The 21513-nt window shown below is 43.4% G+C and overlaps 1 protein-coding gene across 1 annotated transcript in view; it reads left to right on the plus strand.

Moving 5' to 3' along the window:
• vps8 (VPS8 subunit of CORVET complex) overlaps window positions 1-21513 on the plus strand; it is a 48713-nt gene that overhangs the window by 18239 nt on the left and 8961 nt on the right. Inside the window, exons 13-30 of the mRNA XM_072716620.1 lie at window positions 5877-5957; window positions 6106-6276; window positions 6618-6692; window positions 6799-6834; window positions 6922-7012; window positions 7123-7169; window positions 7267-7356; window positions 7712-7758; window positions 7985-8207; window positions 8292-8381; window positions 12593-12644; window positions 12722-12764; window positions 12969-13041; window positions 14102-14221; window positions 14382-14453; window positions 14634-14753; window positions 14844-14900; window positions 15010-15092. Of these exons, the coding sequence (XP_072572721.1) occupies window positions 5877-5957; window positions 6106-6276; window positions 6618-6692; window positions 6799-6834; window positions 6922-7012; window positions 7123-7169; window positions 7267-7356; window positions 7712-7758; window positions 7985-8207; window positions 8292-8381; window positions 12593-12644; window positions 12722-12764; window positions 12969-13041; window positions 14102-14221; window positions 14382-14453; window positions 14634-14753; window positions 14844-14900; window positions 15010-15092 (1571 nt within the window). The remainder of the gene's footprint in view (window positions 1-5876; window positions 5958-6105; window positions 6277-6617; window positions 6693-6798; window positions 6835-6921; window positions 7013-7122; window positions 7170-7266; window positions 7357-7711; window positions 7759-7984; window positions 8208-8291; window positions 8382-12592; window positions 12645-12721; window positions 12765-12968; window positions 13042-14101; window positions 14222-14381; window positions 14454-14633; window positions 14754-14843; window positions 14901-15009; window positions 15093-21513) is intronic.

The raw sequence follows: 21513 nt of genomic DNA on the forward strand, positions 1-21513 counted from the left end.
AAATTGTTCCCTGGGAGAAGTTGTTGCAGGTTAGAACAGTGTGAGTTACTCTAGGGCCTGAGAGATGCCCTAGTGAGGGGGAAAGGATAAAGCCTTATCCTGGAAATTGCAGATCTGTGGCTACTGACAGTGTCAGAAGACCACAGGAGAAGTTGGGAACAGGAAATGAGAAATAACAGCTTCAAACCAATGGGACTGCATTCAAATGTAGCTTGCTGTTGCAGATCAGATTATCCCTGGGTTGGGCTCTGTCGTACAACTCCGCTTTGACCAGAAGGGGGACCACTAGCAGGTTCTGCTTTATTTGTCCCTATATGAGGTGTTGCGGTGTTAAGCTAGTCATGCAGTTAGAGAGGTTTGAACGTTGTCAGGTGTCCCTCCTGTTTAGGGCACGTCCCACAAGCTCAATCCCAGCCAAGCAGGCCCAAGTCCAGCTCCCACTCCCCCGATCCCCAGCAATGTCAACTTGGAAGGGGGTGTTCTGTACGCACAACTGAAACAACCCAGGTGGGGCTCAGCTTATCGGGCACACTTTTGGCCCTGACTCGAACAAGAGACGGCGCAACGGCACTCGGGTGTCACCCAACCGATTGAGAGTCCAAGCTAGGGCTGTTCTCCTGAACTTCGCCCTAGACGAGGTCCTGCTCAAACTTGTAATGACCTCCCGAGATACCTGCCAACCTTGCCCTTAATGAGTCAGGGGGTGCAGCCCAGCTGGCGCGCTTTTGGGCGTCCAATTGCTGAGAACTTCCCTTCGGTTCTGACAAACTGTACGATCGTAAGCAGTGACAGCAGAGCCACAGGTAAGCTCAACCAACAGAGAGCGAATGGTAAGCACTCAGCACAGGAAAAGCTCAACCGATCACGTCCAAAACCTCAATGCCTCCCTGATGTGTAACTGGTTTACTGTTATTAATAATGGTTGAACTTCTATGCAAGTCTCCTTGTTGGGGGAGAGAGAGTGAATGAAAGCATAAAATGAAGTAAAACCTAAAATTAATCAAAAAGGTAAAACAGAAATCAAACCAAATGAATTGTTTCTTATTGTTTAATTGTAAACATCAATTAGTTATGCAGCAATAACCTAATTAGATGTTAATGTGTTGTGATCTAATTGATTTGGTCTGTGAAGTTGATTCCTGCTTTCAGGCAAGAACCTGTGTGTCCAATTATGTGTGTTGGTATTACCGGTGTTGACCACTAGAGACCCAACTCAGATGTTGTTATACTACTATGGCTGACCACTAGAGACGCAATTTCGAAATGGAGTGGTAGTTCAATGCCTAACCACTAGAGGCGCAATTTCGAAATGGAGTGGTGGTTCTATGCCTGACCACTAGAGGCGCAATTTCGAAATGGAGTAGTAGTTCTATGCCTGACCACTAGAGGCGCACTTTTGAAATGGAGTGGTAGTTCTATGCCTGACCACTAGAGGCTCAATGGGACGTTGCTCCCTTTGTGGGGGGGGGGGGGGGTCCCAGGTAGAGTTTAGATTCTCTGCCCGAGCCCGAGCCCAGACCCGACCCGACCCGACCCGTGGGCCGGGTCGGGCCGATATTTCCTGCCACTATCTTCGGGCCGGGCCGGGCCGGGCTGGGCGGGGCCATGATCAAGCATTTGAGTGTGGTTTTTTTTTTTTTTTAATCATTACTTAATTAGCCTAATTGGGTGGAGAGCTATGCCATAATTATAAATGTAGCTCCCTCCCGTAAGACACGAGCACAAGAGTCCTTTGCATTTAACTGAGCCGACGGTTTATTCGAAAGACAGTGGCTTCGTTATTATCACCATCATGGCAGTCGTGAGAACTAAATACAGATACGGAAACACAAAATCAAGCACATTTACTTACAATATTAGCTAACAAACATTGAAATTCAAATGAAATATAAACATAAATAACAATAAAGACAGCTTAGAGAATTCATATACAGTTAACATGAACCTCAGTTAGCATTTACATTTACATGGCTAAATACAACAAACTTAACTAAAACTGAATTAACACATACCTCGTTGGATGCTTATGGAAGGATTTAACCTTTTTCTTAACCCTTTACTTAAAGTTCGATGCCGAGCACACAAACTGGTTCCAGCAGCAAGCGAACTGGATAAGTGAAAACGTGCTTTTCTTCTAAACGTGTCTCAAAAATCCATTCTGAATAAACAAACAATGCAGTTTACATGCTTCGTCCTTGTTGCATTTTTCATTAAGATAAATCTAAACTAATTTCTGTAGTTCAAACAACTTAGAATTGTAGTTGAGAACGTCTGTTACAACGGCTCACGTATTAAAAAATAGTCGGGTTTAAATCGGGCTCGGGCTCATAATTACAGTTAATGTGTCGGACCGGGTCGGGCTCGGACACAAGGTGCACGGGCTCGGGTAGGGTCGGGTTTAATTTTTTGGGCCCGATCTAAGCTCTAGTCCCAGGTACGTGAGCCTAAGGGGTGGGGTCACTGGTGACCCAGAAAAAAAAACAAATGGCGTCAGGCAGGCCTTCAGGGCTCTGACCTTTAAGTGGTTAGAGTGGCATTCGCTGACTGCCCTCGTAACCAAGACAGTTGCTAGGCGATTGCCGACGCTAGATGAGTGACATACACTTTTAAAGTATGCACACGCCGCTTGCGGCTAACTTCTGCGTCTTGCGCAGTTTTAAAACCCCTTAAAACGATTGCTGAAGCGAGACAGCGCTCGCGTTACGGCGACAGATCTAAATAGCGAGTGCACTATATCTCGTCGCAAATGGTGCTTAACCATGGCGGGTCTCAAGCACTGGAGACTCCCAAATTCTAAATAACACACATACTTGGCTCACAGCGCAAAGCGGTGTTAAACTTGCTTTGTCTAAAGCAGGCACACACATACGAGAAAGATCCTGATAGGTAGCTATCGGTCTTATCTCAGGGAGTACAAGCGCAACACAATTCAGGTTAGAACTCGTAACAAGAATTTCTGTTCGCTAATAGAGAGAGAGATCTCTGCCAGGATATATAGAAACGGAGAAACTCGTCCGAATCTATCCTGGAAACAACGCGCTATACCTGAGAATCTCGTCAGATATAGGGTTTAAGTTTACTGCAGTTTAAAACGAATGAAACCTAAAATAAAATAACCGAAAATTAAAACAAAAGAAAATAACTACTAATAATAGAAATAAAAAATAATAAGCCCGTATAATCCATCTTAAATGCCTTCGGACTGCCGTGAGTGCAATTAATCCTCAACTTTGCAACCTGTTCACAGTAGCGCTTATTCAACTGCACGTTCGGTCATAAAAAGTTTAAATTGTGTGCTCACAAAAAGTTTGAACCTTGTGCCCGCATTCTCCACCAATAATGTAGGAATTAATAGCTCAAATAAATTTTTATATTCTCCACCAATATGTTTGAATTAATTAAAGTTTAATTAATTATTATTTAATGCTGATTATTAATCAATTGTTATGCCGAATGGTCGGCTCCTCCAAACTCAATTGCGGTATCCCTGTGAGTCTGTTAATGTGAGACTTAAATGGGATTCACTAATTACCAGTATCGCTTAGTAACCTGGGTTAGAAGGCTCGTCCAGCGAGCTGCATCACCAGGTAATGTACACGATTGGTAGCGAAGCTCCCCTCACGGCCAATGAGAGAGAGTCTCGCGATGTTTCAGGCGAGTTTGAGGTTCAGAGCGTGTAGCAAGATCGCACAGAGGCAGGAACTTAGTGTGAGTACTCAATGACGGAGGCTGAAGTTGTGTAAAAGACATGCATTTATTCCTAACTAACACTACAACTAACATAAGACAGACATTACACCTAACACAAACAACAAACACGAAATAACGGAATAAAACAAACGATGTAATTATGAAAATGCAATGACCGGATTTAAATGAGTAACCTTAAATGGGAAATACTGTTCTGCAAAGCAAGCATAGTTTGTGGAAACACGACCCTAAAGTCTTATAGCAGGTTAAACAGAACAGCTTAAGTTGTTAGAATGAAAGGAAGTTGGTTTACTTGGTTGAAGAGTGGGGAGGGTGGTCTTGGCAGTTGATGGCAGAGCTGCTGAGCTGATGGCACTCAGGAAGGCGTGGCGTTTGGAGCAGTGGAGTGGAGTCCCTTTAGATTCTCTCTCCTGGTGAAGCTTTGTCTTAGGTGCTGTTCTCTGTTAAGCTGGGCCTTCACCGGAGGGCTTCTTGTGGGCTTCTCTCCTCCCGGGCTGATGTTCTCCTTCGGGCTGGCGGTTATTCTCTGCGCTGGCTGGCGGTTGTTCTGCTCGCCTTTGTTCTGAGGTGCCAGGATTTTTATGCTGTAAAGTCCATGAATAGGGATGACCAGGAATTCGACTCCTGGCCCAATGGCTGGCCATCCATTTGGCGGGCTTTCGGAAGGGGGTCTGTATCAGTCCTGTTGGGATTTATGGCCCGCCTGATTCTACCTTTACTGATGATTTTCATTAAGCTGTTATAACTTTTGATACATCCACTTTTATGGTAATCACTGACCAGATTTGGAATCAGGGGTGATTAACAATCAGTTTGATACCAAACATGCCATACCAGCTTCACAGGTACATACCTCATACCATCTGCATTAATAGATTAAACAATTAATTATTGTATCTATGTGACTGATTCACATCAGTATAGGATACAGGGGGTTTGGGTTGCACCTCAACAGATGTTACACTTTGTGCGGATATTACATCGAATATTCCTATTACAAACAGCACATCTTATCCATAGATAGGCGTGGCCGTTAGTTTGTGGTAATATCAATATAAGTTGCACATCTGGAAACAACATATTTTGTTTGGTGTGGCTTGTGCCAATTCATCTTCTCCAGAATGGATAAGATACACCTTAATTCAGTTCTTTTAACATAGAATGGTAGAAAGAAACTTGGTGAGGTCCACCAAGATCAGATAAGGACCACAAAGGAATGTTGGAAGAGAAGGGGGGGTTTTAACAAAGAACTCTCTCTAAAAGTTAGGACACATTGTTTACACTCACTTTCCAGATTCTTCTGGTATACCATGAGAACATATATACAATGGTAGCTATACCTATCTATTTATTTAAATTTATACGTGTTCAAGTGTAAAGGGGTAAAATAGGTGATACTCCGTGAACATGGTTACAAGGGTGGCACACAAAACACTAAGATTGTCTAAGGACACATACAAACATAACCTATCTGTATATTGAGACTAGTAGTCGTGAGTAAATCAATATACAGGGTATACAAAAGCCAAACTTAAATGAAACTTCCTTTAGGGTGTTTGTCTGTTGGGTGAGTGAAATGTAAGGCAGAATGTATGGGGAGGGGGTTGTGTGCCAAGTCGAGGGACCCCTGTCCGTGAAGTCCACTCTGCTTGTCTGTAGGTCCCTAAATCTTTGGCCAATAAAAGTTGGAGTGCTGGGCTCCCATGTTATCTGTGTGTGTGTGTTTATGTGTGTAACCCCCCTTTGGTGCCTCTCGTACCAGGCTCGGCCTTGTCTCAGGCCACCTGGAATTTAGGCCCTGTGATATGTGCATGTGTGATCCTACAGGAGTCTGTAATAGTTTGGCAATCCATCCATCCATACATCCATCCATACTTGTAACCTTTGATCTTGGTCAGGGGCACAGGGGAATTTGGAGGCAAATAAAGGGAATATTTTATCAATGTGTGTTTTTCCATCTAAGAATGGCTGAAATTTATAGTCTTGAGGTAACATCGTGTTCTCCCAGTTTGAATCCTGTAACACATTTAAATAAAATCTGTCACACCTAGTTAACAAATAAGGTAAATCACAATGGCTATGAGGATCAAGATGGGAAAGGTCAATATCTATATAATGTCACTCATATTTTTACCTGTTAACTTGGTTTTTGTATTTATAACCAGGTAAAGAAGGATGAGTTGGGAACGATCCATGTCATCAAACAGAGACAACTGCACTTGAACTGTGACCTCATTAGTCTAACGGTGAGGTGCCAGTACAGTTGGGAAAAGGCAGCGAAATGCAGCCTGCATCTTCTCATACTGCCCTCTAGGGATAGAGGACTGAAATACTCTGAGCAGACTAACACATGCTAAAAGTTGTGTCCTTTCTCTGTGCTTGTTTCTTTCTCAGTGGATCAACTCACGGACCCTGGTTCTACTAGACAGTGGGGAACGGCTCCATGTTGTCGACCGGCCCAGTCAGGTGGAACTAGAAACTTTGGACCTGTCTGAAGTACAGCTGGTTTACAACAGCAGCCATTTCAAGTCTCTTGCCACCGGGGGTAATGTGAGCCAAGCTTTGGTGAGTCATGTCATGTAATTCGTGTCCAAACTGGAAGTAGGTTCATGTGCTTCTTTGTTTTGGATTAGGGGGTTAAGGAAGTATGGGGGTTGAGGTGGTTTTGGGGGGTTGGGGGAGTTGGGGTTTTGGGGGGATGGCAGTTTGGGGGTTGAGAGTTCAGGGGGTTCAGGTAGTTTACGGGTTGGAGGTTTGGGGGGGGTTGGTGTTTGGGGGATGAGGGTTAGAGGGTTACTGGTTTTGGGGGGATTGGGGGTTAGGCTTGTGCATGTCCTATCTGATATGTTTGCTGGCATGTTCCTCCATGTTCACACATGGCATTCGCGGTACTTAATGTTTTCCAGGCCCTGGTTGGAGAGAGGGCATGTTACCAGTCTGTCTGTTGCTATGGCACTCAGATCTTTTACCTTGGAACCAAGGTAATGCTGAGCAGACCCCCATCCTGTCTGCATTGCTGAAAAGCACCTCTGACCAGCACTTCATAGTCAGTCTCTTGTCTAACCTGATGATGTTTCTGCCCCTCAGTCTGTACACATGATGACACTGAGAAACTGGCGAGAGGTGGGTGACCTTTGTCTGTCTGTCTAATGGTTCAAAAGCCCACATGAATGACAACAGCAACTTCTGTGCTACTGGCTCTCCTGGCAGAGGGTGGATTACCTGCTACAGCAGGAGAAGTTTATGGAGGCGCTCTCCCTGGCATGGTCGTTCCATGAGGGCACTGCCAAAGCCGTCGTGGGTATGAATCCATTCCCTGTCTGCCGTGTGCAGATTCTGAGTCTGTGGGTGAAAATCCCTCCCTCTTCTGTTGAGTGGTTTATACAATGATATATTTCTTGCCATTTTCAGGATTATTTGGAGATTCCTCTAAGAAGAAGAGTGTGGTGGCTGACAAGGTTTTTTATGACATCATCTTTATGTTTTGAAATTTTTAGCTGTTCAGCAGAAGCAGGTGCTGTTTTTAGTCGTTCACTTATGTATTTTCCCAATAAGATGGTGGAGATACTTCTGCAGTATGCAGAGCATTCCTTGAAGAGGTGTCCTGAACAGGGCAAGATCCAGGTGATGGAGCAGCACTTCCAGGTACCACGAGTCCGCTGCAGTCAATACATTGGAAATTCTTTGATCCTTTCTTATTCTTTTGCTTTCCTTATTATCCGAGTGCTTAAAGATTCTAAAAGCACATATCATATCAGTTTCGGTAAGATGAAGCTGTATTCGACTCGTTGATTCGTCAGCCTGGTGCTCTGGGCTTATACTGATCAGGATGCCTGGTGTAGGCTTTGACAAAAGTGTATCTCTATCTTCTGTATTGTGTCTTCCTTTGAATAATGTTAATGGTGTACAGATGCATGCATATTTGGCTGTAGCGGTGCTTTTCTGTCCAATCACTGTGTCCATAGTGATTATGGTGTCCGTATGTCCTTTTTCTGTAAAGGACATGGTGCCTGTCATGGTGGAGTACTGTCTGTTGCTACAGAGAAGGTAAGTATGATTGGCATGAAATGAGATTTGATGAATGGATGGTAAAGTGGCTTCATGGTAAATTCTTGACCATGAGCTTCAGAGGGGAACTTCAGACCTGGGGAAGGCCACACAAACACCTGCTGGGCTCCCAGGTTGATAATGGAGGAAGGTTTTGCATGTGAAGTTCAGGAGCATTCTGGAGCATTCCATTTCACTTTTGACATTTCTTTCACTTGTGCTCCAGGGACTTACTCTTTGGCCAGATCTACGGCCGCCTGGCAGAGAACTCTGTGGCCAGGGGCATCTTCCTGGAGACCCTGGAGCCCTATATTTTAAGCGAGCGTATTGGCTGCCTGACCGCGCCTGTCATGCGGGATCTTCTGAGCCACTTCCAGGAGAATGGCATGATGGAGAGCGTGGAGAATTGCTTGGTGCACATGGACATCACCAGCTTGGATATCCAACAGGTTTATTTTATTGTGCTTTGGTCTTTAATCACATTGTTGTCAAGCTTCCGTGTATGACTGTAAAGAGTGATCCATGATTTCTAGGTTGTCCAGACTTGCTGGGAGAACCAGCTTTATGATGCCATGATCTACGTCTTCAACAGTGGGATGAATGATTACATCAGTCCTATGGAGGTAAGAGGTAGAACCAGGGCATGTCGGACAAGCTGCCTGACCCAAGCATTATTAACCCCCTGGGGTCGGTGATCCCGCGGGCGGGATCTGACAGAATTCTCGCGAGTCTGTTTAAATAACTCTGCGAGTTTTTGTCATATACACATTTTAAAAATACCCTCAGAAACTTTGGACGGTCTACTTTTCAAATATATATAGGTAGAAACTAAATATATTTTTACAGCTTCGTGATACGAATTGAAAGAACAAGAGTGACTGACTTAAGCGTCTGCGTCTCGAAGCGGCTCTGATCACCCACCCACTTGCAAATCGCGCTATTCGCATGATAATAACATGATAATCCGACAGTTAGTATTGGGTGAAGAAATATATGTGAATATGCCCATTGTGACCGAAATAAACAAGAGCACATGTCTGGGTAGTGTTTACACTGATCGGCTACAATATAGCACACGGATACGTCTCTGCCGCTGAAGCTTTGCGCCAGTGTTGCCACTTTCAGCAGCGAAGCTCATACCTGTGTTCATAGCTCAGTGGGCTAAGCCTGTGTGCCTGCAATCACGTGGTCGCCGATTCAAACGCAGCGTATTTAAAACGTGAATAGCGATCTTCCGTTGAGAGCGGTCCTACACGCTCCCGACGCAAGTAAAACAAAGAAAGGTGACACGATTTGCTTTTTGCCTATTTAACCTAATTTGAAAAACTTTTAATATTTCTGACAATGGAAGTTTTGAAAAGAAGACAGATAACGGATTTAGTCAGTGTTTTTTTCATGATTCTACAGAATGATTTCAGCGAGATATAAACTGAAATACACGAGAAAGATACGCGGTCGACGATGCCCTCGTCCCCAGAGCGTTAATAATAATTAATAATAATTAATAATAGTCACTGCATCATATTTATCGCTTTCTATATTTATATAGTCACAGTTTTTCATTTTTCATTCCATCTATCAATAAACTGTGAAAGGGATTTTATTGTTGCTACTTTTCTTGCGTTTCAAACTGCCTTTCCAAAGTGATGGGTGTGGGGTGCAGTGACATTCCTGACTGGGCCATTGACAGCATGCAAACTACTACAGGTGTGAGGACACCTATTTCATCAATATTCATTTTGAAGGCCACTGACTTTGAGAAAAAGAGTGTCACTATAAAGTACTAACACTTTAGGAATCAAACTACATAAAATTTCAGAATGTCACTTTCACCTATGTGTAGCCAACCCCTGTGTCTATAAGTTTCAGAGCTCAAAAGTCTTACCTAGAAATGTCTATAATGTGATTTTTTACAATTTCTCAGCATGTCTGAAAATAGGTTTTTGAAAAGTATATGTTTAAAGTTGATTTTAACAAAAAATAGAATAATAACATTCTAAGAGGTCTCAGATTATTGGTGCTGAGTTTGTGATGAATAAAAGGGCCATTCCACCGAATGGGTGCCATTTGCTTGTTGTAACTCTTCCAAATTAAACTTAATTTTTTTATCTTTTTTCAACTCTGAAGCTAACACATATATTTAACTATTCAAAACGTGTATTGGTCAATCTCAGGCAGCTTTATTTAATCTTTTACAAGGTTTCTAAGCCGAAGATGGTTACATTTTTCTCAGTCCTGTTACCAAAACTCATGTGACATTTAAAAAGAATGTTTAAAAGAATGTCAACTAATTCCTTTGAGGTTCCCTCAAGAAAGTGTTTATTTTAAAGAAATGGTTGACTACATGTTCAAATAATTGATATTTATGACCAAAAAATCACTATATATGCATGCACGTTGTATTTTTCTAAAAGATGCAAAGCCATTTTTATCTTTTCAAGAAAACCCAAACCTGAAATTGATTACATTTTTTATCATGTAATTTATTAAACAAATGGATAAATGATGGACCAAACATAATTGAAAAAAAGTGGTTTATCTTTATTTTTTTTTAAGAAAAATAATCAAGTAACAGGAATGAACATCATCCCTTGAGTAGAAAGCTCTCACTCTGCTTAACAAACTATCTCCAACCCTGTTGTTCTGCTTCCACTGGTAGGTATAGTTAACTTTCCCATTTTTCTAATTTTTCCATCTTTTCTTTGAAAAGCCCAATGAATTTTGAGCCAAGCGTTGCAGAATGTACTTTTTCTGAACTTTCTGTTATTATTATTTTTTAAATTATTTGCCTTTCCCTCTCCCCCTGTGCTGCTGTGTATTTGTTTCGGATGTCTTGTAACATACTGTAGACTCATGAAACAAAAGAGTCTTCTGAATGGCCGCACGTGGAAGTTGTCTCATCTGCCTTTTTACTTTTGTGCGTGGAGAAGCATTATTCTTTTTCATGCGCTTTACTTGTTTTTTGTACTTTTCTGTTTTTTGGGTTAGTTTCTTCAACAGAACCTGTAATTCTTGATTTTGCTTCTGAAGATTCTTTTGTTTTTTTTATCTTCTTCTCTGCCCTTGATTATGTTGCCTAAAACACACATGTGCATCACATTAAATAACACACTGCAGTTGTTAAAATGCACTGTTGCATTATCTCTGTGACTTGATAAGCAGAATTTTATACTGTAATGCAATCAAGTCTTTTTTGAGTCTGGTTCTGCTCGAGGTTTCTGCCTCCAAGGTTTGCAACCCTATGCACAACACTTTATTACATTGCATCAAACACACACACATGCCCTATTGCATCCCTTGTACATTTTCTTTGACACTTGACCCATTTCATAAACTACACCTGGAAGTGCTTGGTTGTGGATCTACAGCTTGTGCTGCTGATAGCTGGGGACTGTGTGCAGGGGTGATGAGGTGTTGTAGAGCCTCTTTCCTGTCCTTAATTCTATGGTATGTTTCCCTCCACTTTTTGCATCTTCTGCGCTTTTCTCTCTCACTTAGAGTATTGATCCTTTTCTTCCTGCCTGATTCTAGGTCCTCCCTGTATTTTTCTCGTTCCTTCTCTAAATATCTTTCTCTCCTCTCTGGGTCGGCATCACGTCGAGCACGATAGCGTCGCTGCTTTTCTGCAGCACTTAGGGGTGGATTGGCACCCTGTAAGTATGGTATCCACATTGTGAAACTGATCTTAAATCTCAACAAATTCAGTAATTTCAACTGTAAAACTTAAAAGTTGAATAGTATTACACTGACTAATATTCACACTAATAAATCAATAAACCAGAGGGCTCTACTCACTCCTGTTACTGGCACTCAGTCCTGTTACTCTTTATATGAGTAACAGGACTGAAAGTAACAGGACTGAGTTTTTAGTATAGAATTAGCAAAAACATGAAATATAGCTACATGGTGACTATACTAATAGCATGACAACATTGAGCACATTCTAGTGATCTACCAAAAATTTGTATTTTAAAAATAAACAGATAATATCCAAGAATTAATTTAGGTATCAGGACAGAACATTGAGATTGACCTCCTCAGTCATAGTTACAATTTTTTCAAATATAGAGGGAAAAAAAGGAGGGAACTTACTTTTCATCTACCCATGGCCTTCAGAAGATCCAACAGATGCAACTTCCTGTTGAACATGTGACTTGTGGAATGTTCCAAATTTTTCAGATTGGGTAATGTGTTAGGGTAACAGTACTGAGTGAAAACCTAGGGACACAACTAAAATGTGTATTTTAACTTAAATATTATGGTTTTCTTATGAAAAAAATATTTTCAAAGCATAGATGGGATTTGGATTCACACAACAATGCAAAAAAAATTTAATCTCTGAAGGATTTTAATAATTATATTTCAAGGTAAAGTGTATAGTTAGAGAGCAGGGACAGGTAACAAATGCTATTTTTTCAGTGTTCTAGGTAGTTTTTATTAATGTTTTTAATTATATATCTTAAATTTACAATTAGTTCAATGTACAAGACACTATGCTTAATAATAAAATGTATTTTACAGTTATTTTTTGTGCACATTTATACATGTAATTTCCTGGGGACGGAAATGGCACCCATTCGGTGGAATGGCCCAAAAGCAAATGTATCACTTTGGGATAAATGTTTTTTAGATAGGTGAAATATTTTAAAATGTCAAGGCATGTCAGACTACCTCGAAAGTGGAAAAAAGGCCTCAGGCCCCAGGGGGTTAATGGATTACTGAGTGTGGGAATGCCTGTTAAATGAATCCCTCATCTACTTGGGCTTCAGAGTATTTTTCCAGGCTCCGTGTTGTCCTCCAGTGCTGACCATGCTGTTCTCTTCTTCTACTGCAGAAACTTTTCCAGATGATAGGTCCACCATTACATGAGGGCAAGGCTCTCACAGGTAAGCCATCGTGCTGAAATCTCGCTTGTACCCTGACATTTCTTGGAATGAGCTCAGGGTCCTTGTCTTTCTTACAGATGAACAAGTGACAATGGGCAACAAGCTGTTGGTTTATATAAGGTAAGGCCCATGGTGCTTTTGGTCAGTGGTTAAGCAGTAGGTGCTAGGAGGGACTGATGACAAGATGACCTTGGGACAGAAGCTGCAATATCCACCTGTGTGGACCTTCATCCGCTTGCCTTGACACTCACACCCCTGTATGTCCAGTTTGTCCACCTGTGTTGGACCATCATTGTTCATATTGGTCTCCCTTCTTTCCGCCAGTTGCTGCCTGGCAGGACGAGCCTACCCACTTGGGGATATTCCAGAGGATCTACTCCCACTGGTGAAAAACCAGGTAGGCACTGACTGCTTACAGAGGCATTTATAATTCAACCATGTGTCTGTTAACCTCAACATTTCACACTGATATGTCACTAATTGTATTCCCGAAACAGTCCAGTGCTGCAGACACTTTCTCCTTACCAAGATATGTCAAATTCTTTTTGAGTTCTTTTTCAGACTTTGCAGACACATTGTCTGGATGATGAAATTGAAGAGTTGAAATTCTGAGACAGATTACACCAAAACTCATGCAATGCCACATAGTGATGTCATGAAAATGGCAGTTTTACCACCTGATCCCATTAGCAAGATAACTCAAAAAACTGAACAACTGGATATGATCAATTTTGAGACCGATTGCCCCAGAATGGAAGGAATGCCATTTACTGGCAGTAAAGGTAAGGGTGAAAGCAGACAACATCCTTGTGGATGTGATAAATCAAATAGGACTTGAGGATCTTATTCCTATTTCAGAAAAACATTATATGGAATAAGATCCCTTGATTTAATTTTGAAGCAGATTTTATCAAAAATGAAGTAGCAGTGCTATGTGGCAGCAAAGGAAGGAAAGGGAGGCAATAAATTACATTTTATACAATGAACTCTGAAAGTATTTGACAGATCATTTTCAAACTTTAGCAATTCAGGGGCCAGTTGGCAAAATTTATCATGTGAAACTTGCCATTTGTCATGGGGCAATTTAAGCATGACACTTAGCCCTAGTCCAAGTCAGTCATGGCACATGAAAGAACAGGTGCCGGTCAGTGGACCTGATTACACTGAGACAAGTCACATAATGATGGGCTTTTGAGGGTAGTATGCTAGGCTTTGGCAGTATAACAGTAATTTTCTGTATACTTCAATATATGCCCCCCCCCATTGCTTCATGAGTACCATACACTCCTGTCCCTGTGCAGAATTTCAGGAACTACAGAGCCTGTTACACATGGGATGGAATATTTGATACACAGTATAGTTTTCCTGCAAGACATGCTGTCGGTGTTTATGTACTTCATGTTACCTGTGCTGTTTGTGTGTTTATGTGCTCTGTGTTACCTGTGTTGTGTCTGCAGGTGTTTGAATTCCTGATCCGCCTACACTCAGCCGAAGTCCCTGAGGAGGAGGAGGTGTACCCCTACATCCACACTCTGCTACACTTTGACACGCGAGAGTTCCTCAATGTTCTCGCTTTGGTATGATGCTTTTGGAGTGAGGAAAGGTGGAGTAGAAATGAGACTGAGTGTGAGCTGGAGTCGTGTGGGGTATTGCGTTCAGCCACCTAGGGTGCACTGAGTACAGTTGTTGCCTTTTGTGGTTTTTTTTTACTTCTCATTGTCTCTTCTCTTCCACCAGACTTTTGAGGACTTTAAGAATGACAAGCAGGCCTTAGAATATCAGCAGCGCATTGTGGACATTTTGCTGAAGGTGCTCCACACTTATCTTCTGGCCCATTTCTCCTGGCCCACTCAGTGTAGATGTGTTTGCTTGTGTACTTCTTCCTGTGTTGGTGGTCTGCCAGACTTGGCTCCTTCTCCGTTGATTTGTTAGTGCTTATTATTCCACATGCTGTCACTTGTGCTGAGGGTGAATCTGTGTGTGTCTCAGGTCATGGTGGAAAATTCGGACTTCACTCCCTCCCAGGTGGGCTGTCTGTTCACTTTCCTGGCAAGACAGCTGGCCAAGCCTGACAACACCCTGTTTGTCAACAGGAAGCTCTTTGACCAGGTTAAGAAGTGACAGGGGTGTGTGTGTGCACGTGTATGTGAAAGTCTGTGCAGGGTGTGACCTGTGTACACTCTGAACTTGGTTCTGCAGGTTTTGGAGTTTCTCTGCAGTCCTGATGATGACTCCAGACATACAGAAAGACAACAAGTAATGCCCTCCTGCATCTGTACTTGTTCACTTTGTGCTCTCCAGCCTGGTTTCTCTGTAAATATGGTACCATTGTCCCTCAGCTGGTGGTGTGCTCTCTCTTCCTAAGGTGCTGCTGGAGCTGCTCCATGTTGGGGGGGTGGTCCAATTTGATGAACAGAGGCTCCTCAGCTTGGCTGAGAAGGCAGAGTTGTGAGTATCACATCTGATGTTGCCTGTATTTGCCGAAAAGCTGACATGCATCATGTTAAAGCAACATAAACAGTTAGTTCTGACCAAGAAATCTGATTGGACAAGTGGTGTTCTATGAGTGTTGATATCAGAGTTTAACCACACTTGGACATAGCAGATGTATCACTCCATGATACAGGTGTATCTAAAAACCGCTACTTAACCCTGAGTCAGTGATCCTCCCCCATGGGATCAAAGGCAAATCTCGTCAAACTGTCATAGAAACATTCAATAAAAACACTTTTAAAATATATATAGGAAGAAACTAAATATATTTTTAGCGCTTTGTAAGGAGAACAAAGAGAACAAGAGTCACTCAGTACATTTACATGCACAGCTAAGTTGAGCTACGGTTAAAACTTGACTATGCCATTTTATCAGACTACTGTCCTTTGGGGTATTTATGAAACAAGTGGAGGAGTGATTTAAACAGCAGTGCTGAATATGATTATTATTGTATCAGAGAACGCATTCAGTGCTCATGCAGAAGCAGCAAAGGTAAACTTTAATCTGTTTTTTAAACGCATACTAGATAATCTTGAAAATGAATAATCATTAAAATTGCAAAACTTGCTAGGTTTTTTTCCTACGATAGAGTAAAAATATTTTTGCGAGACTTCAACTCCCTGCACTATTATATCTGTACCAAAGTTGCTAAGGAAGAGTAAGAAAAACCTGATCTTATTCTAGCTGACTAGCGATGTAAGAATTGGATGTGGACAACGTGCAATGCTGGTATTAATATTGCATGTCGTCCAGTCCTCTACTATGCTCCATGCTTCTTCTGTGTACTGGGTTCTTCTGTTACTTTTGGGTCAAAGCCCAGGGGGGAAACTATGGAGCATGCAGAGAGCACCTAGGCCAGTTTCAGTCTGATTGAGCTGGAGTAAATCGATTCCCAATCGCATTATCTGGGTGTCTTAGTCTGACTACGAGAAATTCGATTTAGTACGATTTCTGTCGGACTAACATCTTTATAAGCATTTAAAGTCCGGTTTTAGTCGGACTAACACAATAATTCAATTTTCTTAGTGTGTTGACTCGAGTGTCTGAGTCACAAAGCAGTCCTGATCGTCCACCCATTTGCAAGTAGCAGTATTCATATGATAACGACACTTTTAATCCTGCAGTTGTTACTGGGTCAAGAAAACACATGAAAACTCCCATAAACAAGAGCACATGTCTGGGTTTTGTTTGCACTGATTGAGGATTGCAGCCTTTTATTTTGTCATGTGAGAGTGTTTTCACTGAGGAAACATTGAAATTAAACTACATCGCTTCAATTTATGGATAACTGCGAAGTCGGATAAACAGTAACTTTTAAATTACAAAATATCACTTGTTTTCTAATTTTTATTGCTACTGTAAAAACTTGTCTTTTAAAATAAGAACATAAGTAAATTAGAAATGAGAGGAGGCCATTCGGCCCATCAAGCTCATTTGGGGAGAACTTAACTAGTAGCTCAGAGTTTTTAAAATCTTATCTAGCTCTGATTTAAAGGAACTCAGGGTTTTAGCTTGCGCTACACTAGCAAGAAGACTATTCCATACTTCTTTATACCCTGTGTAAAGAAGTGCTTCCTCAAGTTCGTTTTAAGACGTTCTCCCGCTAATTTCCAATTATGGCCACGAGTTCTGTTATTTAAACTAATATTGAAATAGCCATTTGGCCAAACAGCATTCAGACCTGTTGGAATCTTATATATCTGGATCATGTCCCCCCTTAGTCTCCTTTGCTTGAGGCTAAACAGATTCAGCTCAGCTAACATCTCCTCATAAGACATTCCTCTAAGCCCAGACTTCCCTTTCCCCGGCCACTTCATCCAGCTCCTCCGGGGGAATCCCGATGCGTTCCCAGGCCAGCTGAGATACATAGTCTCTCCAGCGTGTCCTGGGTCTTCCCCGGGGCCTCCTCCCAGTGGGACATGCCCGGAACACCTCACCAGGGAGGCATCCAGGAGGCATGACCAGATTCCCGAGCCACCTCATCTGGCTCCTCTCAATCTCGGAGGAGCGGCGACTCTAGTCTGAGTCTCTCCCGAATGACCGAGCTCCTCAGCCTATCTCTAAGGGAGAGCCCAGCCACCCTGCGGAGGAAACTCATTTCGGCCGCTTGTATTCGCGACCTCGTTCTTTTGGTCACTACCCACAGCTCATGACCATAGGTGAGGGTAGGAACGTAGATCGACTGGTAAATCGAGAGCTTTGCCTTTTGGCTCAGCTCCTTCTTCACCATGACAGACCGATGCCAATCCATAGGCACTGCCCCCGATGTCCACGCGATGCTGCAGATGCATGTCACCCAGGACAGCCCTGCAGCATCCAGAGCCTTGAGGAACTCCGGACGAATCTCATCCACCCCTGGGGCCCGGCCACCGAGGAGCCTTTTAACCACCTCAGCGATCTCTGCCCCAGAGATAGGGGAGTCTACCCCCAAGTCCCCAGACTCTGCTTCCTCATTGGAAGGCGTGTCGGTGGGATTGAGGAGGTCTTCGAAGTATTCCCTCCACCGACCCACAACGTCCCAAGCTGAGGTCAGCAGTAGAGCTTAGATCGGCCCCAAAAAATTAAACCCGACCCTACCCGAGCCCGTGCACCTTGTGTCTGAGCCCGACCCGGTCCGACACATTAACTGTAATTATGAGCCCGAGCCCGATTTAAACCCGACTATTTTTTAATACGTGAGCCGTTGTAACAGACGTTCTCAACTACAATTCTAAGTTGTTTGAACTACAGAAATTAGTTTAGATTTATCTTAATGAAAAATGCAACAAGGACGAAGCATGTAAACTGCATTGTTTGTTTATTCAGAATGGATTTTTGAGACACGTTTAGAAGAAAAGCACGTTTTCACTTATCCAGTTCGCTTGCTGCTGAAACCAGTTTGTGTGCTCGGCATCGAACTTTAAGTAAAGGGTTAAGAAAAAGGTTTAAATCCTTCCGTAAGCAGCCAACGAGGTATGTGTTAATTAAGTTTTAGTTAAGTTTGTTGTATTTAGCCATGTAAATGTAAATGCTAACTGAGGTTCGTGTTAACTGTATATGAATTCTCTAAGCTGTCTTTATTGTTATTTATGTTTATATTTCATTTGAATTTCAATGTTTGTTAGCTAATATTGTAAGTAAATGTGCTTGATTTTGTGTTTCCGTATCTGTATTTACTTCTCACGTCTGCCATGATGGCGATAATAACGAAGCCACTGTCTTTCGAATAAACCGTCGGCTCAGTTAAATGCAAAGGACTCTTGTGCTCGTGTCTTACGGGAGGGAGCTACATTTATAATTATGGCATAGCTCTCCACCCAATTAGGCTAATTAAGTAATGATTTAAAAAAAAAAAAACACACACAAATGCTTGATCATGGCCCCGCCCGGCCCGGCCCGAAGATAGTGGCAGGAAATATCGGCCCGACCCGGCCCACGGGTCGGGTCGGGTCGGGTCGGGTCTGGGCTCGGGCTCGGGCAGAGAATCTAAACTCTAGTCAGCAGTGCCCCATCCCCACCATAACCAGTGTTGATGCTGCACCGCTTTCTCGCTCTGAGCCTCCAGATGGTGGACGAGAATCTTCTTGAAGCTGTCCGGAAGTCGTTCACCATGGCCTCGGCAAACTCCTCCCACCCCCAAGGTTTTGCTTCAGCGTCCGCCAAAGCCGTGTTCTGCTTGGCCCGCCGGTACTCATCAGCTGCCTCTGGAGTCCCACAGGCCAAAAAGGCTCGATAGGACTCCTTCTTCAGCTTAACGGCATCCCTCACTGGCGGTGTCCACCAGCGTGTTCAGGGACTGCTGCCAGCCACCTTACGGCCACAGTTCCGGTCATCCGCCTCCACAATGGAGACGTGGAACATGACCCATTTGGACTCAATGTCCCGCGCCTCCCCTGGGACATGGGCGAAGATCTGCCGGAGGTAGGAGTTGAAGCCCCTTCTTACAGGGGATTCCGCCAGATGTTCCCAGCAGACCCTCACTATACGCTTGGGCCTGCCAGGCCTGGCCGGCTTCCTCCCCCACCAGCGGAGCCAACCCACCACCAGGTGGTGATCGGCTGACAGCTCCACCCATCTCCGCACCCGAGTGTCCAATACATGCGGCCTGCAGCCTAGGGTGCCCTGCTGCCAGGTCACTTCTGAACACCCTTATGTTTGAACATGGTGTTCATTATGGACAATCCATGACGAGCACAGAAGTCCAATTACAAAACACCACTCGGGCTCAAATTGGGGGGGCGTTCCTCCCAGTCATGCCCCTCCAGGTCTCACTGTCATTGTCCACATGAGCATTGAAGTCCCCCAGCAGAACAAGAGAGTCCCTAGGAGGAGCGCTCTCTAACACCCCTTCCAAGGACTCCAAAAAGGGTGGGTATTCTGAACAGCCATTTGGCACATTGTATATATCTAGTCGGAACCTCACAACCTCGTGCACCAGCTCAGGCACCTTCCCTGCCAGAGAGGTGACATTCCATGTTCCTAGAGCTAGCTTCTGCAGCCGAGGATCGGACCGTCAAAGTCCCCGCCTTTGGCCACTGCCCAACTCACATTGCTATTCAATTCAATTCAATTTTATTTATATAGCGCTTTTAGCAACAGTCATTGTAACAAAGCACTTTATATTTAACCGGCCAGAACCCCACCAAGCAAGCCTGAGGTGACAGTGGCAAGGAAAAACTCCCTCTAGCAGGAAGAAACCTTGAGAGGAACCTAGATTCGGAAGGGGACCCCATCCTCCTCTGGGCGACCGGGGAGCATGAAACTGCATTTGCATTGACATTAATTTGAGTCCATATAGTTGGCTTCATGTAGGTATCTCTAAGGAGTCCAGGTGAGGGTTCAAGCGATGTAGTGTTGGCTTGGGATCAGCTCGGAAAAGAGAAGATGGAGAACAGTTATTGCCCTACACCTAACCTAACCTCCGGCAGTACTAAAGTAACTATGGCAGCCTGGCTAAAAGAGAGACCTGGAAGGAAGCACAGACGTGAGGGTTTCCACCCGACCCCTTTGGCCCCTCGTACAGGTGGTGAGCCTGTTGGAGGGGGGACCCACGTGCCTTCTTTGGGTCGTGCCCGACCAGGCCCCATGGGTGTAGTCCTTGCCACCAGGTGCTCGCCATTGAGCCCCACCCCCAGGCCTAGCTCCAGGGGGGGGCCCCCAGTGACCCGCATCCGGGCGAGGGAAAACGTGTATCCATGTCATTTCTCATCATAAGGGGTCTAATGAGCCGCATTTTGTCTGGTGCCTCACCTTAGGACCTGATTGCCTTGGGAGACCCTACCAGGGGCATAAAGCCCTGGCTCCTGGGATCATTGGAACACGCAAACCCCTCCACGACGATAAGGTGTCGGCTCCAAGAGAGGAAATGTATTCATATGATGCAGAATAGTTGGGAGCAAGTGAGCTGTGTCGCGTTGGAATGTTTATGTTGCTTGGCAATAGTCAATAGTTGGCTAGTGGGAACTTGTTTTTTGTGAAGGCCCATAAATGTTTCAATAAATAATCAAGCAAAGTATTATACGTTGTGGCTTATTACAGTTAACTTAAAAATGCTACTCAATTAACTGTTATATAAAATCAATAACATACTGCTCGTGCGGTCGACCGGTTGGCTTGTAGAGCGGCTGTTTCATTTATTTTGTATATTTTGAGTATTTATTTTAAGCATACAGTCTATCAACATATTTCTTTATTAGGAGTGACACTCACAGTCTTTGATCGCCGCTGCTTCCGTGTGCCACACCCTCTAATTAACCCTGCGTGGAATCCCCGTGTGATCAGCTGTTTCTGGTTGTTGTCATTAATCCTCTGTATTTAGTCCGAGTTTTAGTTTGTTTCCCAGTCCGGTCATTCTATTGTCCGTCCCCGTTTTGCCTGCCTTACCTGTAATTAAACCCTGTATTCCCCGATACCCTGACGTCTGCAATAATGAGAAATCTTTATTTTTTAATTATATAAGAACATAAGAACTATACAAACGAGAGGAGGCCATTCGGGCCTCAAATTGCCCCTCGGGGACAAATAAAGTTTTTTGATTGATTTGATTTGATTGATACTTGAAGTAACCTGCAGCTTCGTGCCTGCGTACAAATCGCAGCCGTGATATATTAGTGGTTATATAGTACAACCACACTCCTTATATGTTATTGCTTAAATATACCACACTGTGTCACATATATATGGGGTCAAAAGGCAAATATGAGAGTTTTATAAAGAACTCCCGCTCCGGCAGTAGCCTGCTTTGAGAGGGTTTTTGTGGTTTTTTGGCCTCCCTAGAGCAACTTCGCTTTAGTTTAAGCTAAACGTGGTTCAGCAGGAAGTTAATCTGGGGTAAGTAATTGTAAATTTGGTTATTTTAAAAGTTAAATTTAAAGGTTGTTATCGCTGACGCTGCCGG

Source organism: Paramormyrops kingsleyae, chromosome 1 (assembly GCF_048594095.1).
Source record: "Paramormyrops kingsleyae isolate MSU_618 chromosome 1, PKINGS_0.4, whole genome shotgun sequence".
In the NCBI taxonomy this organism is placed as follows: domain Eukaryota; kingdom Metazoa; phylum Chordata; class Actinopteri; order Osteoglossiformes; family Mormyridae; genus Paramormyrops; species Paramormyrops kingsleyae.